The sequence below is a fragment of the Somniosus microcephalus genome, chromosome 1 (genome assembly GCF_052327205.1).
Source record: "Somniosus microcephalus isolate GS21.2 chromosome 1, FLI_Smic_1.0, whole genome shotgun sequence".
In the NCBI taxonomy this organism is placed as follows: Eukaryota; Metazoa; Chordata; class Chondrichthyes; order Squaliformes; family Somniosidae; genus Somniosus; species Somniosus microcephalus.
This window is the reverse complement of record NC_140987.1, coordinates 113,700,077-113,721,176: the sequence shown is the minus strand read 5'-3', so window position 1 is coordinate 113,721,176 and position 21,100 is coordinate 113,700,077. Positions and strand designations below refer to the sequence as shown.

Genomic DNA, 21,100 nt, shown 5'->3' with positions numbered 1-21,100 from the left:
GAGGCACCGGCAGTTGACCCTGTCGAGATATTTCACTCGACCATCATCAAATGCTTACCAGTCACCAATGCGGGTATTGAGAGAGAGACCTGAAATGACCCGACACTGTCTCGGGTCTACGATTTGACAGTGAAGGGATGGCCAGCACATGGCGAACCACTGTTACCAGCATTCTCAGCCAGACGAGAACAGCTGTCCGTATGTCAAGGAACATTGATGTATGGAACAAGGGTGATTATTCCTCCTAAATTAAGGGAGAGAGTTCTAAAAGAATTGCACGAAGGTCATCTGGGGGAGTCAAGATGAAAAGCCTTGCTAGGGCTTATGTGTGGTGGCCAGGTATAGACAAACAAATAGAGGATCTGACTAAAAGCTGCTCAGGGTGCCAAAAAGTTCAGAACGCACCTCCAATTGCACCGCTGCATCCGTGGGAAAGGCCTTCAGCCCCATGGCAACGTGTGCATATCGACTTTGCAGGCCCATTCATGGATTCCATGTTTTTGATAGCAGTAGACGCACATTCTAAATGGCCAGAAGTGATTAAGATGTCGACCACTACCTCTGAGAAGACGATTGCAGTTCTAAGAACCATATTTGCAAGGAATGGATTGCCGGAGCAAATACGTTCAGACAACGGACCACAGTTCGTGTCAGAAGAATTCCAGAAATTCATGAAAAAGAATGGGGTGAAACACTATACATCTGCCCCATATCATCCGGCTACAAATGGGTTGGCTGAGAGATTTGTACAAACATTCAAAAAGGCGATAAAGGCCATGAGTGAAGATCATATTCCACTACAACACAAGGTGGACAATTTCCTAATGGCGTATCGAAACGCCACGCATGCAGTGACAAATCAAAGCCCTGCCATAATGTTCTATAACAGAAGGTTGCGGTCCCGGTTGGATTTGTTAAAACCCAATGTGCGACGGGAAGTCGAAAACAAGCAATTTCAGCATGTAAATAAAAAGGCCACTCATAGTTTTGAAATAGGACAACCAGTGATGGCCAGGGACTATAGGGATGATAAATGGCAATCTGGAACAATTTGTGCACGACAGGGACCTTTGATGTACACGGTAGACGTTGGAGAGAACGCAATACGACGTCATGCTGACCAACTTGTGGAATCGAGAACAAGGGTCGACCCCATGTCTACGGCAGAGACACCAGTTGAAGAACTTATTGAGCCTGTAGCATCTACCTCAGACTCGAACGTATTGGATGATGTTGAATCCATAGGAGATCAATTGGATGATGTTGAATCCATAGGAGATCAATTGGATGAGTCACCCCAGCAACGGGAACCAGAGATCCCTGAAAAGTGTTATCCGGGCCGGATCAGGAGGCCTCCTCAGAGACTGAATCTTTGAACAGTTCTTGTGTGTAAATTGTATATATGTATATTATTCATGTAGTGTATTAATTGGGGTGTCCACTGTTAAGCTAAAAGGGGAGGAATTGTAGTGTATGTAACCTGTACTACCTTAAGAGGATACCTTAAAGTGATGGACTACTTTTTAATGGCTCCTGTACATTGTAGTACCGGTGGTGGCCACACCGGTATATAAACCCTGCGGAGCAAGTGTACCTCAGTTCCCGCCTTGACCCTCAATCACTAAAGACCTGTTTACTTACTTCTGTTGTCTGTGTCCTGTTATTCATTATAACTGCACTTGTAAACACAGACTCAACTCTGACTAAAGCCAGCGCAGCCTGTTTACCTGTGTTCCCTTAAGTACGACTTATGGAAGAGACCCCTCGTTGAGATGGAGGTAGAAGAGGTGAAAGGGACCTATCTGTTGGACATGGGGGCATCATGCACCGTGATCCATTCAGCTAACCCCACCACCTCACCTCTATCTAACGGGGTCCCATACAGTCTGTCGGGATTCACAGGTAAAGAACAGGCAGGCTCATTTTCCATCCCGCTGTCCATTCGTTTAGGAACACTCCGCTCTAAGTGGACCTGTGTCCTAATGAAGTGGGAAGTGGAGGGTGGAAAAGGGATCCTGGGAGCCGACTTTATTGTAGGCCACGGGATCCTAGTGGATTTAAGGAATCACTGCCTATGGGGGGCAAATACAGGAAAGGAAGGCGGAGTAGTAGTCATCCCAGGGAAACAAGGGAAGGGGACCTTGTGCACCATGAAGCCTAAAGAGGGTTATAACCTCGAGCTCATGGTCAATAATACCCCAAGGGAGTTCCAGGCATTTGTGCGAGCCCACCTAGCCACATTTGCCACACACAAGCACGACTGTGGGAGGGTCAATGGGTTTGAGGTCAGTGTAGATGGGGACCCTATGGCCCGACCACAAAAGCAGTACAATTTCCCCAGGGAAGCGGAGCCAGACATGGAAGCAGCCATGGCCTCCTTAGTGCAACGGGGGTCCTGAGACTGATAGCCACCCACGTAAACTCTCCACTGTGGCCGGTTAGAAAACCGGACAACTCCTGGAGGGCCACAGTGGACTATCGGGTGCTCAACAGTAACATCCCAGCCTGTGCACCCACGGTAGCAGCAGCTGCCGACCTGATAGGAAGTATCCCAGCATCCGCAACCACTTTCACGGTGCTGGATATTTCCAACAGGTTTTGGTCCATCCCTTTAAGGAGAGAGGATCAGTACAAGTTTGCCTTTACTTTCAAAGGGCAACAGTACACCTGGAACTGTTTGCCTCAGGGCTTCCACGATAGCCCTAGCATTTTCCACGAATGCATGCCAAACAGTCTAAAGGGCTTCAGCCAGCCCAGGCAGCTGGTACAGTATGTGGATGACCTGCTCCTATTCACCGATTCAAGAGAGGAGCATGGCCCACTACTGGCCGAACTGCTGGAACTGCTCAGGCAGGAAGGCTTTAAAGTGAACCCAAAGAAAGCGCAGATCGGCCAGCAGGAAGTGAAATTCCTGGGCCTGACCGTACGCGCTGGGGAAAGGGCCATAGATAAAGCTAGAAGGGAAGCAATACAGGAGTTACCAGTCCCCAACACAGTCACGGGAGTGAGATCTTTTCTAGGGCTAACCGGGTACTGCAGAGACTTTATTGAAGACTATGCAGCCACAGCAGCCCACCTGCTCCGACTCCTACATAAGGGAGTGGAGTGGGTTTGGGATGAGGGTTGCCAGGCAGCATTTGTCAGGCTCAAGAAAGATCTGCAGACCGCACCAGCTCTAGGGGCTATAGATGGGGGGAAAGAGTTCTTCCTGGAGGTAGCAGCCAGCAGGGACAGCCTGAGTGCTGTGCTGCTCCAAGAGTGGCACGGCAGGCTGAGACCGGTGGTCTACTCCTCCAGGATACTCATGGATGTGGAGAAGAGCTACTCCAATTGTGAGCGGCACCTCTTGGCCACACATTGGGCTATGGAAAGATCGCTGATCTTCACAGGCACCTCTCCCATCACCCTCCTCACCCATCACACGCCCACCCAGATACTCCTGGATGGGAGAATCAAGAATGGGACAGTGAGCAGTGCCCGCATTGCTCGCTGGACCCTGCTTCTCTCACAGATGGACCTGAAAGTAAAAGGGCTCTGCGAGCCAAAGCTCGCAGCTAACTTGGTATATCCTGGAACAGCCCACCGGTGTTCCATAGAAGGGGTTTGGGAAGTTGACATAGGTTTGTGGGCAGGGATACACCCCATAGGCCGCGAAATCTATGTGAACGGCTCTAGCACAGTATCTGCTGGCGAGCGACTCACAGGGTGTGGAGTTTATGACCCAGCGGCAAATGGTGCCCTGGCAATTAAGCTCCCCAGCACCATGAGCGCCCAGCAGGCTGAACTGTCCGCGGTAATGTACGTTGTTACACACACCGAAATCTTCCCCAACCCATACACGATTTGCTCAGACATGATGTTCACATGCAATTCGTGTATGGAGTACCTGGTTTGCGGGCTGGGATACATCCCACAGGCCGCGAGATCTATGTAGACGGTTCCAGCACGATATCTGCTGGCGAGCATCTCATGGGGTGTGGAGTTTACGACCCAGCGGCAAACATTGCCCTGGCGATTAAGCTCCCCAGCACCATAAGCGCCCAGCAGGCTGAACTGTCCGCGGTGGTGTACGTCGTTACACACACCGAAATCTTCCCCACCCCGTACATGATTTGTTTGGACAGCATGTTCACGTGCAATTCGTGTACGGAGTACCTGGCCATCTGGTCCCGCCGCGGATACACCTCCGCTGACAGGAGACCCCTCACAGTAAAACCCCTGCTGGAGAAAATCTTAGCAGCAGTGGGGGAGGAAGGGGAGATTTTCATCCATAAGGTGAAAGCCCATTCCTCCACAGAACCCCGTAGTAAGGGCAACCAGCAGGCCGACGTGCTAACTAGGGAGGGTGCCCGTACCGGCACTTTCTGGGACCCATATGGGTCCAGTCCTATAGCAGCAATCAGGGGTAGGAATGGGACACAAGGGAGTGCAGGGGTAACTTTAACCCCGGACCTTAAGACGGTCCAAACCCAAGACCCCGTCCTCAAGGCAGTCCTCAGTGCAGTGACTGAGGGGAAAAGAGTAGAGGGACCTTACGGCACAGCAGCCCTCTCTGTGAAGGAAGGCATGCTATTTAGGGGAGAACAATGGGTAGTACCACAGCAGCACAGGAGGGAATTCCTTCAACTGGCCCATGAGGGCCCAGGAGTGGGGCATCCCGGGCCTGAGACCACCTGGCAGTGGGTGGAACAGACGGGATGGTGGCCAGGACTCAGGGAAGATGTCCGCGAGTTCTGTGCCAGCTGTCTGGTGTGTGCTGCTAACAACCCTGACCCCCACAAAAGGAAGGTACCTATGGGACACATCAGGAGGGTAGAGGGACCATGGCAGTCAATCCAGGTCAACTACAACGGGCCCCTACCCACCGCCCAGGGAGGCTATAAGTACTGCCTAGTCCTGGTAGATGTGTTCACAAAGTGGGTAGAAGCCTTCCCCTGCCGAACAGCCACAGCTCTGGATACAGCCAGGATCCTGGTCCGGGAGGTGTTCTCGCGATGAGGGCTACCACAGTATGTGGAGTCCGACCAAGGGAGTCACTTTACTGGGCAGGTCATGCAGAATACCCTTATGGTACTCAGCATTGAGGGGAAATGGCACATTGCACACAATCCACAGTCCTCAGGGATTGTGGCGAGGATGAACAGGGCCTTGAAAGAAAGGCTAAGGAAAGAGACGGTAGACTCACCTAGAAAATGGGCAGAGGTCCTACCGTTGGTCCTGATGGGGATCCGAGCCAGCCAGTCAAAAAGCACGGGATATTCCCCACACGAGCTGATGACTGGCAGAGTTATGCAGACCCCCACTCATGTACTAGCCCCGGTGCTCACAGAAGGTCAGCTCAGGGAGGTGAACCGGGACAGTTTCGCCAGGAACCCATTTGAGCACCTTAAGCAGGTCCACGGGCAGGCGGCTGGAAACTAGGGAAAGCAGCATCGGAGTAACTGATTGCTGTTAGAACCCCGAACACACCACGAGTGGGAGATAGGGGATCAGGTTATGGTTAGGAATTTTGCTCCGGTAGGAAGTCTAGAACCGTTATACATGGGGCCCTACAGCATTGTAGACAAGGCAAGCCCCATGGTATATGCCATAAAGATGCCTCGGCACATCAAATGGTTCCACATTAACCAATTGTTTAAGCCCAAGAGAAGGGAACAGCCAGTTAGGGCAAGGTCTGAGGATAGAAATCCTCAGTCTGCAGCAGGAGCAAACTCACAGACTGCAGAGGCAGGTGCGGTGGCCTGTTTTAAGGGAAGGGCCATCCCACCCACCATTTGGGACACTCCCCCACTCATCTGGGACTTAGACGAGGTGGGACCTGGGGGCGAGGACCCTCAGCCTGCAGCATTAGGCTGCAGAGTTACCTGCCCCTAACCCAGGTTTAGGAGAGGTGGGATGTGAGGGCAAGGACCCTCAGCCTGCAGCATCAGGCTGCGTAGAGTTGCCTGCCTCTAGCACAGGTTTAGGAGAGGTAAAGCCTGAGGATAAAAATCCCCAGCCAGCGGTAGTGGAAAGTTCACAGACCGCACCGGAGGGGGCAGTGGCTCGTGTTAAAGACCCACCAGCCAGAAAACCCCCACCAGCCAAAAGTCCCTAGGAGGTCCCCACGAACGCTGCGGCCAAAGAAACCGTGGTCACCGGCTCCCCAGTTTAAAAGGGCAGCCTCTCAAGTCAGGGATCGATCTGAGGACTGAGGTCCCCAGCCAGCAGCCACAGGCTGCAAGGGACCAAAAGGACAGGACAGGGCAGCCACACCGAAGGGAGTAGTGTGCTGCAGCCCGAACAGGGATTAGGCTGGCTGCCTGGAGACGGGCGGCGGATGTACATAGCTTCTGTAATGTAATTTTGGGATTGTTAAGTTTGGGTATTTTAGTTTAGTTTTAAACAAGGTGATTGGTAGTTTAAGTGTTATTGTTTTAAGAGTGTTTGTATTGGGTCGAGGTCGCAAGACTCGACTATGCTTTACCCAAGCCAGAGAATCTTCTCGGGGCCTGGCTATATGCTCTTGTGTCTCTTTACAGAAGGGATTTTGAAATGAAGGGGAGCATACTCCTACTCGCCCTGATAGGAATGAGCACTGGGAGGCGAGGTGACGTGGAGGACTCCCACATTTTTGGATGCTCAGGAGAGAGAGCACCAGTTGTGACTGCTGGGGGCGGCGAACGAGGCGTGGAGGAGCTCGCCATCTATTCCCATGAGGGAAGATGGCCAGGGTGGCTGGGATCTAACACCACCCGGTACACCAGCCAGACCAGGTTCACCTACAGGGAGGCCTCCCTCCCCTGCCCCAGCATACAGGTTGCGACCACACGGGTCGGGGTCACTGAGGGGAAACGCGTGTGCCTGACCTGCAGAGGACAGATTCCCCTGGGAGGGTGGCTCAGGAAGCTGAGCAGAGACATGGGGGACCATACAGCTGACCTGGAATGACTGGGGAACGACACCTATCGGATGATCACAGGGACCCAAGGGGGAGCTAGTGTATGCTGGGATGTGGTGGGAGTCGGAACAGGGAATTTATGTCTGCATATGGGGGTCGCAAAGGGCCTGCCCCATGGGCATATCCATCATCTTTTCCGCATCATGGCAGGATAAGGGGAAGGGGCTGGAATGGGATTCCCACCTACACACTTGCATAGTCCCAAACTCCCCAGCCCAAGCCACTGAACTCGTGGCACGCGCCCGAAAGCCCCTGCCCACAACCCAGACAGCAAGGACATACATAGAGAGGTGCCCCGCCACCACCAAGGGACCAGGGAATGGGCTGGTACTAGCGCCGACCGAAAAGGTGCTATACCAGGGGGTACACTACGCGGTAGCCTCCGTGATTCTAAACCTCATAGAGGTACACTTACCTGAGTGGTGCCTCATGGAGACAGAACAGCTATACCAGCCTCTGTTAAGAGAAATGTTTAGGAAATTCTACGAGTTCGATTTTGCTGACGTAGACAAAACTGAACTGTACACTACACACACTGAGTACTTTAGCAACACGGGGAGACAAAGAAGGGGAACCTGGAATGATGTTTTCACTGCATATAACACAGGATCCTCTGTTATAAACAGCCTGGATGACATAGAATTGCAGACACAGATAAACGGATTAAAAACACAATTACGGAAAATCTTAATGGATGAAAATACAGTAGTAGGCTCAGAGTTACACAAGGACCAAGCTATGACGGTCCATTTAAAAGAGATTATTGCTGAGCTGGAAAGACACGCCAAAACTGTAAATGCCCTTATACGAGAAGACAGGAATGCTTCAGATCAGGCTGCACAGAACGAGGTGTGCATACTGTACGGGGCATGGTTGCTAGGTGACGGCCGGAGTAACCTGGAGGATTTAAAACAGGGTTTAGTCCCCTCCTGGATCAGCAACAAGCACCTCGCAGCCCTCCACCCATTTGAGAATTCATTGAGCCCGTGTCAACTCCGGCTAGCTTCTGAGGCCTACCCTGTCCCAGTGGATTGTGGACGTTCCAATCACACTATCATGGGGATAGTAGTGAGGATGCCGGTCATGGGTGGGACAGCCTGACCCGCACCGGTATACAGGGTGGAGAACATTGGGATCATTCAAGGGGGTGCACACATCAGTTTCACAGCGGTCACATCTTATGTCATAAAGTGGGAGCATGCTATGACAGGTACTGACCTCTCGGGGTGCCGGAGCCGGGGAGCACACATAATACTGTGTCCTCAGCACTTGAACGCCTATTCTAAACCACAGTGCGGGTTAAAAGCTGCTGGTGCAAGACCTATAAACTGTACCATGGAGGTAATGCCACAAGATCATGTTTCCCCACAGATAGCATATATAGGAGGTGGGACATATTGTGTCACCACAAGTGCACCCCACTACCAGCTTGGACAAGCATAACTGGTGTCCGGTAAGTGACAGCAGTTTCTGCTTTAAACCCGAGGCAGAAGTTCAAGTGTCCCAGGAACGGATTGTCCCCATTCCTAAACCCTCCACTGTTCACCTCACTGTAACAGAAAATTTTACCAACCTGCAAAAATATGTAGCACATTTCGGCTACAAAATCCCCCCTCTACCAGAACATCTTACCAAGTTACTAAAAGCTGTAGAGATATCACAAAAGCATTTCTTCACTTTAGAACAGAAAACAAACGAGATAGAGGGAGAGATTCAAGGTATCACAGTCTCACCCTGGTGGGACATTTTTGAAAACATAGAGGTCCCTTCATGGGTTAAATGGCATCCCACATCCTCGTGGTTTGCCAGCTGGGAATAGTATTATACCTGTTGTGCACTCAGTGCAAGGGAAAAGGCCAAACACTAGAATTCCAAAACAAAAGGGCTTGGAAGAAGCATTATGTTAAGGTGGAGAGAGATACACCTGTTTGAATCTTTTATTTTTGTGTTTCTGAATAAAGATTGTTTTTTTGTGTGTTTGTTATTTTTAATAAAGACTTTGACGTGTTATTTTTAATAAAGATGTATGTGTCCCAAGTGGTGCAGGGGTGTTGGGCCCCCTCCATGCTTGGATGTGTGTAAATAACTGTATTTTGCCTATGTATACTTATATACACTACATTCTTAAAGAATGGGGAATGTATGTGTCATGGGATTCTAGATAGGTAATTACAGGGGAAAATTGGCTGTGGAGGGTCAGGAATTTTGCTCACCTTTGTAAGTATGATACTTGAAGCAAGTTTCAGTATCACAGGGGGGGGTGTAGGATTCTCAAAATTCCCACATTTCCCAAGTTATTGATAAGGGATGCTGAAGGACAAGTTATTAATAAGGGAACCCTGAAGGGAATGGCTTTTGGACTTGATGGCAAAACTGCAAGGTTAAAGTGGGACCCAGCAGGCAGGATGTCAAGTTCAAAAGCTTAAAACTTGACATGCCTGGGCCTGTGGGAGACAGCTTTGATTTGTTATTTCAAAACCAGACAACTGGAGGAGACAGAACACGCATTCTTCCCTTTAAACAAATCAACTCAGGAAAAGACTTAATCTTGCACATACCTAAAGCCCATCAAAACTCTGCATAAATAATCGCTTACAGTTCGAACTAGCTACCAAACCAGGAAGACACCGATTAACATTATGCATGACAAACACCCAAGACATTAAAAAGCCATTTAGCAACGAGACAACCACCCCAAAACCAGTTAAGGTGAATGGCCATAATCACCTTAACGAGCCCGCCAAAAATCAGACAAAGAACTAACCCTGATTTGGTGCGCAGATAACAAACTCAAAAAACAGTATAACTGTAGGCCCACCAGTAGCCAAAAAAAAACACAACACCACCCTGCATCTTCATTCGGAAGCCAACAGGAAGGCTCACGGAACATCACGGCGAGGGGATACGGTGGGGCAGGCTCGACTGAAGACAACAAGGCCGCAACCACAGCCCGACACGAGGACCGACCACGAGCACCGCGTTAACAAAAAGGGCCGGGCAAACCATACCTTCAGATCATTACCACTACACAGGTAATAATCTAGGCCACCGCGACCAAGCCGACACCGAAGACCGCCAACCGAACCTCAACCGCAACAAAACTCGACGACCAGACCACCACTAAAAGAACAAAACCCAAAGTTTTCTACTCTACAAGCTAAGGTACCCAACAAAGACTTTACTCTCCCTATCTCTAACTAAGAAAAGTGGGTACTTACCAGACAAATCCACAACCGTGCCCAAACCGCATCAGCGGACTCCACCCAACTGAAGAACCTTTGCAGATTCTAAGACTAATACCATGTGGAGACAGCAGACCCCAAAGGACACAAAGAGCGAACCCCAAAAACGCAACCAGCTTAACTGACAGGATTCGAACTGTCAAGAAACCCCTATTGGTGAGCATAATCCCTGGCTCTTTTTAGTACAATTTAGTTAGATATTGAGGGTGGGACAAGGGTAGGGGGATTATTAATGTGACCTTTCCCTCGTTGTGCCGTGTGTTCCTCATTCCTAATTAAGTGTACTCTTGAATGTTTGTAACTATTCCAGTAATCTAAGTGTAATTCTTCAATGTTATAATTTTATTGTGACTCTAATAAAACACAGTTTTCTTGCACCAAACCAGTTGTCTACTCTAATTTTGTATCGCAGCCTGTACCTAAGTCCAGAGTCTAGAACCAAAGGGTTGTGGGAGCGATTTGAACGGCTCAAAACAGTCAGAGGCAAAGCTGACTCAACACACCACCCCCTACACAGGTTCTGTTTCTATCTTCATGTAAAATTATGCTTTGGTAGTTTAGATTTAGTGTTACAGTATTAAAGCTTTGCCTGATGTTTGAGTAGCTTTATTGCTGTAATTTTAATATTCATTTCAACATTATATTGAAAACAAACAAACCACAGGGTGACTGGGGTTTCCCTGCTGACAATCAAAGCAATCAAAATTGTCACATTTACCACCTCAGGTGATCAGGCTAATGGCAGAAAGGAAAATATTTGCATATTCAAATTTGTGCTTTGACACCACCCAGAGAAAATTCCCTCTTTGGCAACTGGTGGATTTTCTACATAACTCTGCTGCCATTACCATCAGAAAAATTGTGCTTGTTAATATCTGAAATGATTATCAAGCATCTATTTGGTACATAAGCAGTAAACCCATATAATCTCTTCTCTACAGCTTAGTGAAACAAAGGGGATTAACAAGTAATACAATATTGTTATTTATTTTCTTGGAATGTACTTACCGATGAGTGGAATAGGATTGTCTGGGAAATAATGAGTTCCCAAGATTTGACCTTTAACATTTCTTACACATTAGCACATTTTTCAATATGTTTAGTATACTCAGTCTTGACTTTCAACCTTCAATCAGGCACAAAGTAGCCTTTATTAACCATTGCCGAGCGGCTGAAATCTGAAATTAACAAAATCTAGAGCACTATCATTGATTAAATATGCCTTATACGTTCATAAGTATTGGCCCAGAAATTAGGTTCGGGGGCTTGCCGCACGTGCAAGCCCCTGATGTGCACTTACCTGGCGCGCCTGCCGTTCTGCTCCCGGGACGCTTGCAATTCCTGTTTTCAGTTGATTACTCCCGGGCAGCGTCTGACGTCACGCCACCCAGGAGTGCAGCCAGTGCGAAGCCTCGAGCGCGGAGTCTAAGTTAGACACGCCCCTTGAGGTCTCCTTAACATAGGCCACGCCCCCAATTTTGAACACAAGCTGCAAAGCAATTCTACATGCAGAGCAGCATTTTAAATACATTTTTTGTATTTTTATTAATCTTTAGGTAACTTTTATAAAGTTTTAAATACTTTTACATTATTTGGAAGAATGTAAAGTAGTTTTAAACAGAATTAAAGCGTAGTTATTTTGATGAGCCGGCTGGGATCACGTGGGCACTGGGCAACCAATGGGAGGTTGCAAAAGTTCATTCATGAGTTTGATAGTAAGAACTGTCAAACTCATGAAAACTCAGGGCGCCCAAAACAGCACTTAAACTACAAATAAAAGTTAAAAAGCATCCCACTAAATAAATGAACTATGAATAACTGTAAAAAAAACTATTTTAAACAATTAATCAAATTTTTAACAAATCGGGTCTAAAAATACACTTACCTTACTGTAAATTCTTTAAAAATAATAAACCTGTGGAAAAAATGTTCTAAATTGTATTAATAGACCACTTACCTGTAAAACTAAGTACTTACGTCTGGTTTTTTCAAGCGTAAAAACCGGAGGCCTTTACGCACGGGCAACTCTTTACAAAAAAAGGAAATTCAGCGCGCACGCGCTGCCTGATACGTCGCACGCATTCCGCCTCTTAATCCCTTGGTTCAGAGGACAGGAAATGCCGGTTTTCAGTGCATGCACTGTGCATCCTGAAAACTGGCACTTCCATCGGGCCCACGCGTGAGTACCCCTTCCGTACTCACGCGTTGGGACCCGAATTACTGGGCCATTATGTATAGTGAGTTCTCATGTGAAAATGAGAACTAACAGTACTTTTAGTCATAAGTGCAGTCTTACAGCAATGCATCTCTTTAAATTAACATCACATTGCAATCACAGGGCCACAGAAGGAATCAAGGAACTGGAGTGCACTGGTGCAGTAGGCTTGACACTGCTATTTCACCTCTGGTACCTGGGTTGCAATCCAGCTCTGACTGATGGGTTAAAACATTGAATTTGCCTGCTAGCTGTAAAGTGTGTTTGGGCAACCTCATTCCAGTTCTTAGTGACTCTTTGCCTATAGCGCCAAATTTGCACTAATTGTCACTCAGAGAGACTATAGGATGGCTGCTGTGGGAAATGGAAAAATGTCATACTGGTACTGTGCAGCGTACTCTTCTGGGGTTGGAGCTGAGGAATGCTGTTAGGATAGAGTGGAGAAAACTTTACTCTGCATATTGCTGTACTATGCCTGACCTGGGAGTGCTCGGTGCTGACAACAGAGGGGTAATTTTCAACTTTGTCAGGGGTGAAAAACTGGCGGTAGCAAATCAGCCACTCGTTATAGACCCCGTTTGATCCAATACCGCCAGTTTTACGCCCTCATCTAAGTTGTAAATTATCGCCTCGGTGCCTGAAATGGAAAGAGTTCCATTTCCCAGTACTAACATCGCTCACTTTGATGAGCATCAGTTTTTCAATAAGTACTCTTTGTACTTTAAAAAATGAGGATTAGAATCATCCAGATTCAATTTCCCATAGCATGACTTAAATGTTTGTACTCCCAGCTTGCTTTTATTGCTCTTCAGTAACCACATTATTCCAGTCTTGTGACCTTCCATGTGCAATATCAATCATTGCTTCAGTTTTACAACCTAGACATTTTTTAATGGTGATAAAAATACAATTGCTTTTAAAATATCTTGCATGAATGGATAATAAAATAATTGGCAATGCTATCAGTACTCACCTGTTATGAATACTAGATATCTTAGTAGGACACTGTAGATATTGCTTGAATCGAAGTTCAAAAGCTTGGCCTATGGTACTGATAACATCTTGAGCCAACCCGTCACAGCATTCCAATATATGGCATGCTTTAAAAACATTAAATAACAGCTGTCATTTTTCAGCTTATGTGAATTTTGTTGAACCAACTTTAGCTGTCAAATCAACTATAAGATTCATTCCTCTGTTACACTTGTGCACTGCTGCAGGTAATGTTCCCCGGTCGTGAATTTAGATTCATCGTGATTCATTGCACAGCAATGCAATGTTGGCATTGCACAATTGCATAATTCATTAGGGGCATATTAGCCACAGATTGGACCATACTGCAATTATAGTGCAATTGGATCTACACAAGTACATGGTCAAATTAACACACTGTAATTTTTGTTTTTGTTTGAGTGAATGCAGTATTTAGACTACACTTTTTACTTTTGTAACTGGAATTTGAGAAACATTGGCATAGTATTCTCAAGGGAATAGTATACTGTAACAGGGGTAAGCTACTTAAAAATCCAGGTACTATGTTTCGGACCAGGCTTTGTAAAACACAGAGGCCTTTTATGTTTTTATTAATGCAAGGTTGAGTTCCCTTCATTATACCTCTACGTTAGCACTAAATTAATTATTTCTAAACACCATACTTCCAGTGATCCCATGACACAAAGAACTAGGATAGAAATTCTACCTGTCGCTTTGGTACCACCACAGCCCTGTACCAAACATGGAGGGTTGGGGTCATTGCCATAACAGAAGTGGATGCATGTTCTAGTAGCAGAATAACAAAGAATGCCGACCTAGCACAGCAGTCAGAATCTCGGAGCAGCACTTTTCCAAAAGGGGGAGCCATAGGCTGGTTGGCACAAATTAATAAAATGTTGCCAAACTCTTTGGAGAAACTCCTACGCTGGTAGGCCCCCAAATTGAACCATTTGTTCCTGTTGGAGTCCGCTTATGGCCAGAATGACACCCACATCCCCCCACCCCCCACCCCCCAACCCTACTTCCTTCTCTGTCCGGCCCTGGAAAAAACTCTCCCCCATCTCTCTTACAACTGCACTTATGAAATTCCAACTGTCCAGCCTTTGGCCCTCCATTCACTATGACATTTCTGCAGCTACCGATCTGCTCAACCACACCCTCACCACCACCTTTGATGCCCTAGTCCCTATAAAAACAATTACTCTCTCTCACCCTGGCCGTTCCCCCTGGTATGACCCTCATCTTTGCTCCCTTAAGTCCAAGGGACGCAGACTTGAACGGGTATGGTGGACAACTGGTTTAGCCACTCACCGCCAGATCTGGCTGGACCATATAAAGCATTATCAGGTCCTGCTCTCGTCTGCCAAAATTGCTCACTATTCGAGAATCGTTCTGGAATGCAAAGATAAAACCTGGCTCCTATTCTCTCTTTCTAACCATCTTCTTAAAGCCCTCTCCCCTGTCTCCTCCACCCTCACCTCCGACAATAAGTCTAAGATTGAGACCATCCGTTCAGCTGCCTCTGCTACTTCCCTTCCTTCCACTAGCTCACCGGACCAAACTTCCTCTAAGGTTCCCCCCTGCCCTAGCCATGGACTCACATCTTTCTCCAGTTTCTCTCCGATCTCCCCTCATGACCTCTCTGCGCTCATCTTGTCCATGAGACCCACTTCCTGCTCTCTTGACCCTATGCCCACCAAACTGCTGACCACCCAACTTCCTTTTCTGGCTCCCATGTTAGCTGACATTGTTAATGGTTCTCTCTCCTCAGGTACTGTCCCCCTCTCCCTCAAGTCTGCCGTCATCACCCCTCTCCTCAAAAAACCAACCCTTGACATCCTTTGTGACTGTGACAAAGGTAAACTATCCCTCCTCATCCTTCTTGACTTGTCTGCAGCCTTTGACATGGTTGACCACTCCATCCTTCTTCAATGCCTCTCCACTGTCGTCCAGTTGGGTGGGACTGCACTCGCCTGGTTCCATTCTTTAGCCAGAGAATCACCTGCAACGGCTTCTCTTCCCACTCCAGCACGTTACCTCTGGTGTCCCCCAAGGATCTATCCTTGGCCCCCTCCTATGTCTCATCTACATGTTGCCCCTTGGCGACATCATCCAAAAACACAGCGTCAGTTTCCACATGTACACTGATGACACCCAGCTCTACCTCACTACCACTTCTCTCAACCCCTCCACAGTCTCTAAATTATCAGACTGCTTGTCCGACATCCAGTACTGGATGAGCAGAAATGTTCTCATATTAAATATTGGGAAGACTGAATCCATTGTTTTCGGTCCCCAAACTCTGTTCCCTAGCCATTGACTTCATCTCTCTCCCTAACATCTGTCTGAGACTGAACCACACTGTTCGCAACCTTGGTATCATAATTGACCCTGAAATGACCTTCTGACCACATAGCCACATCATAACTAAGAACGCATATTTCCACATCCGTAACATCGCCCGTCTCCGCTCCTGCCTCAGTTCATCCGCTGCTGAAACCCTCATCCATGCCTCTGTTACCTCTAGACTTGACTATTCCAATGCACTCCTGGCTGACCTCCCATATTCTACCCTACATAAACTTGAGGTCATCCAAAACTCGACTGCCCGTGTCCTAGCTCGCACCAAGTCCTGTTCGCCCATCACCCCTGTGATCGTGATCGCTGGCTTACATTGGCTCCCGGTTAAGCAACGCCTCGATTTCAAAATTCTCATCCTTGTTTTCAAATCTCTCCATGGCCTCGCCCCTCCCTGTCTCTGTAATCTCCTTCAGCCCCACAACTCCCCGAGATATCTGCACTCCTCCAATTCTGCCCTCTTGAGCATCCCTGATTATAAATCACTCAACCATCGGTGGCCTTGCCTTCTGTTGCCTAGGCCCTAAGCTCTGGAATTCCCTGCCTAAACCTCTCCGCCTCGCTACCTCTCTTTCCTCCTTTAAGACGCTCCTTAAAACCTACCTCTTTGACCAAGCTTTTGGTCACCTGCCCTAATTTATTCTTATGTGGCTTGGTGTCAAATTTTTTGTTTTCTAATACTCCTGTGAAGCGCCTTGGGACGTTTTACTACGTGTTGTTGCTGTTATGCCTGCTTTTTCCTTACGGCGGCGTGTCTGGCAAGATTCCTGGGGGAGCCCAGAACATTCTCAGTCATGCTCCATGGCATATGGAAGCAGATAAATGAAGTGCCTGCACCCTTTTTATTGAAATCTGCCACAGCTGGATCAGTGGGGCTGAAAGCTGATGGAGATTGTTTCCGGCCCAGCTTTCAGTCCCTCCGCTGCCCCTCGCTTGAATTCCGCCCCAAGACGGACTGGAAGTATGCTTTTGGTCTGAAGCAATAGCGAAAGTATACGATTTTAAAGAAGCACTGTCTTCACAAAAGAACTTTTTTTTAGTTCAGGGGTGTAAAGTGGGAAAGAAGCAGAAAGGTCAATCTGCCGGTTGATGTATTTCAATCTGATTTATGGCATCACTTTGTGCATTTGTCAAAAAATTTTAAAAATGGTTTTCCAAAATGTTTTCATGAATGTAGTGCCTTTCAAATTTTTAGAATGATCACTTCCTTAGAACTTTTGGTTGACCATCGGCAAGTGTTCGTGTTGGTGCAGTTTTTGGGGGGCATGAATCCCTCTATTTTGTCTGCAGTGCCCTTTGGCTATGCACCTCCTATGGGCAACACGGTGAGCTCCTAACCACTGGCAGCATTAATCTGTGCCAGGAACACGCAGAGGGTGGAAGACGGGAGGCCGACCAGGAGAGCACTGGAATAGTTGAGACTAGAGGTGACAAAGACGTGAATGAGGGTTTTGGCGGTAGAAGGTTAAGTTGAACAGTGTTAGGGAGGAAGTAAGCGATCTTTTGAGAATGTGGGGTCGGAAGCTCAGCTCAGGGTCAAATAGGTTCTGAACAGTTTGGTTCAGCCTGAAACAGTGGCTGGAGAGGAGGATAGAGTCTGTGTCAAGAGTACGGAGTTTGCGGCAGGGGCCAAAAACGATGGCTACTGTATTCCCAATGTTAGATGGAGGAAGTTACAGCTCATCCAAGACTGGCGTCCCAATTTTATCCAAGCGGATTTTGGGCGTGTGGGTAGTAGTGTGATTTAGAAACTCACCCATTGCTCCAGAAATGAGCTATTTTAACTCCCAAGCCTCATTTAAAAGCCACCGGCTACCCAATCCGGGCAGGAAGTTGGTGGGAAGCGGTGGAAATTCATGTGGCCCGATGGCCACCAGCTGACAGCAGGTAGGTGGCGGGATCAGCTGTCAGGGTCATCTTGCGGGGGTCTTACAATTGGGAAAGAGTGGGACAAGGAATGCCTAAGCCTTCCTGCTCCTCCTGGCCACATAAAGAAAGTAAAAACAAATTGCCTGTTGGCTATCTTCTGCGCCTAGATCTTTTCCCTCCTGTCTTCACCTGGCAGGAAAGTCAGTGCAGCTTCCTGCTCAGGCCGCCGAGTTAAAATTGCAATCAGGTGCCAATGACAACATCAGAATGACATCATCAGTAGGGCAGGTGAAAACCGGGCACGGTCAACTCCCGCCACCTCCAGGGTAAGTAACCTGGACAATTTTAACCGCCCACAACCGGGTTCCATAGGGTTAAAATTGCCCCCTGGATGTCAGTCAGGCAGTTTGACAGTATAGAGGCAGTGGAGGAGTCGAGAGAAGTAATGGAGTGGTAGAGCTGGGTGGTATCGGTGTACATGTGTAAGCTGACCCCATGTCTGTAGATACTGTTGCCAAAGGGCAGCATGTAGATCAGGAAGAGGAGAGAGCCTAGGGTGAATCTTTGGGAACTCCTGAGGTGATGGTGTGGGGGTGGGAAGAGAAGCCAAATGTAGAGATGCTCTGGTTAACATACCAATAAACTTACTGCATTAATAAAGCAATTATAAAATAATGAGAGTGATTCAAAAAAGGGCAGGATTGGGTACTAAATATTCATGGATATAAGTGCCAGAATTTTCATAGGAAAAAAAACGGGTGGGTTGGGGTCGGGTTATAGATTTTTACAACTTTCACTTCCCCACCCCCCGCCGCCAACCCACCCACTTTCACCTTTTACACAGGCAGGACGGGGGACAGGCAGCCAATTTGCTGCCAGGAGGCGGGTTGGAATTTTAATAATAATGAGACCTGAAGCCTCTACTTTAACCTGCTGTGCAGGTTTTACTGCAGGCAGCCGGGGATCCTGGAGCTCGGATTCCTGGCAGCTGCAATAAGGTAGCCACTGCCTCGGAGAGCAATCCTTGCGGGCCAGGAGCAGCAGGAGTGTCTCTTCCCAGCCCCCCAAGCTCCCCCACCAGCAGCCTGCAGCCCCCGGGGTTGGGGTTCGGACTCCCCCAGGGATCGGGCCCCCCACCCCCTCGGCCTTGGAACACGCCTCCCAGGGTTCGCGACTCAGCCCGGGGTCGGGGATCGGAACCCCCCTGGGGGGTTGAATCCCTCGCTGGGGGATCAGATTCCACCCCCCTGGGATCGTACTTCCTCCCCAGGGGATGGGAGCACCTCCCCAGGCTTGGACCCTCCCCCCACCCCCCCACAGCTTGGAACCACCCCTACCATCCTGGGCCCAGCACCTACCTGGTCCTGCAGAGTCCTGGTCTGCATTCCCCACCTGACTGGAAGCCAGTTTGTCAATCAGGCTGGCTTGCTGGTGGGGAACCAACCCTTTACGTTGCACGCACGCTGGGGAGTTAAAACTCCACAGCATGTCGGGTACCCGAACGTCCAGGTTTCCCGCCGTCTCCCGGGTGGGAAACAGGGAAAAAGGTGTTTGGAAAAGATTGGGGAGGAAAGAAAGGAGGTAGGCAGCAGTATTGATTAAGGAGAATATTACAGTGCTGGAGAGAGAAGATGTCCTGGAGGGGTCAAGGACAGAATCTATTTGGTTACAGTTAAGAAACAATAGAGGTGCCATTACACTACTAGGTGTATTCTATAGGCCACCAACTCGTGGGAAGGACAGAGGAGCAAATTTGCAGGGAAATTACAGAGAGGTGCAAGAACTATAGAGTAGTGATAATGGGAGACTTCAATTATCCTAGTATAGTCTGGGATAGTAATAGTGTAAAGGGCAGAGAGGGGGAAGAATTTCTGAAGTTTGTTCAGTAGAACTTTCTTGATCAGTATGTTTCCAGCCCAACGTGGAAGGAGGCATTGCTGGATCTGGTTTTGGGGATTGAGGTAGGTCAAGTGGAGTAAGTGTCAGTAGGAGAACCTTTAGGGAACAGTGATCATAGTATCATAAGGTTCAAATTAGCTATGGAAAAGGATGAAGAGCAATCTAGAGTAAAAATACTTAATTGGAGAAAGGCCAATTTCGGTGGGTTGAGAACAGATCAGGCCCGGGTAAATTGGAAACAAAAATTGGCAGGCAAATCTGTAACAGAACAATGGGCTGCCTTTAAAGAGGAGATGGTTTGGGTACAGTCGAGGTACATTCCCACGAGGAGGAAAGGTTGGGCAACCAAAGCCAGAGCTCCCTGGATGACAAAAGAGATAGAGAGAAACAGATGAAGCAGGGAAAGGGGGCGTATGACAGATGTCTGGTCGAGAGTACAAGTGAGAATCAGGCTGAATATAGAAAGTTCAGAGGGGAAGTGAAAATGGAGAAAGAGGGGCAAAGAGAGAGTATGAGAATAGACCGGCAGCTAACATAAAAGAGAATCCAAAAGTCTTCTGCAGGCATATAAATAGTAAACGGGTAATAAGAGGAGGGGTGGGGCCAATTAGGGACCAAAAAGGAGACATACACATGGAGGCAGAGGGTATGGCTAAGGTACTAAATGAGTACTTTACATCTGTCTTTACCAAGGAAGAAGATGCTGCCAAAGTCACAGTGAAAGAGGAGGTAGTTGAGATACTGGATGGGATAAAAATTGATAAAGAGGAGGTACCAGAAAGGCTGGCTGTACTTAAAGTAGATAAATCACCAGGATCGGATGGGATACATCCTAGGATGCTGAGGGAAATAAAGGTGGAAATTGTGGAGGTACTGGCCATAATCTTCCAATCCTCCTTAGATATGGGGGTGGTGCCAAAGGACTGGAGAATTGCAAATGTTATCCCTTTGTTCAAAAAAGGGTGTAAAGATAAACCCAACAATTACAGGCCAATCAGTTTAACCTCGGTGGTGGGGAAGCTTTTAGAACCGATAATAACTAATGGTGATGTGTAATGTTTTTTTGGACTGGAGGAAGGTATACAGTGGTGTTCCCCAGGAGTTGGTACTAGGAATACTGCTTTTCTTGATATATATTAATGACTTGGACTTGGGTGTGCAGGGCACTATTTTAAAATTTGCAGATGACACAAAACTTGGAGGTATAGCGAACAATGAGGAGGATAGTGATAGACTTCAAGCGGACACCTGGCAGGTGAAATTTAATGTAGAAAAGTGTGAAGTGATACATTTTGGTAGGAAGAACAAGGAGAGAAAATATAATCTAAGGGGTACAATTCTAAAGGGGGTGCAGGAGCAGAGAGACCTGTGGGTATATGTGCACAAATCGTTGAAGGTGGCAGGGCAGGTTGAGAAAGCGGTTAAAAAAGCATACGGGATCCTGGGCTTTACAGATGTATAGGGCTGGATTTTATTAATGGAAGTCAGTAGGAGATGGGACTCCCACTTTTGGGGTTATAGTCCCGCCTCCATCGAGTTGTGGCCAACCCACTCAATTTTCCCTTGATTGACTTTGTTGAGCCC

The 21,100-nt window shown here is 47.9% G+C and overlaps 1 protein-coding gene across 1 annotated transcript in view; it reads right to left on the bottom strand.

Moving 5' to 3' along the window:
- Positions 1 to 21,100, bottom strand: part of shc3 (SHC (Src homology 2 domain containing) transforming protein 3) — a 376,522-nt gene that overhangs the window by 146,316 nt on the left and 209,106 nt on the right. The window contains exon 7 of the mRNA XM_085984744.1: positions 13,371 to 13,497. Within this exon, the coding sequence (XP_085840870.1) occupies positions 13,371 to 13,497 (127 nt within the window). The remainder of the gene's footprint in view (positions 1 to 13,370; positions 13,498 to 21,100) is intronic.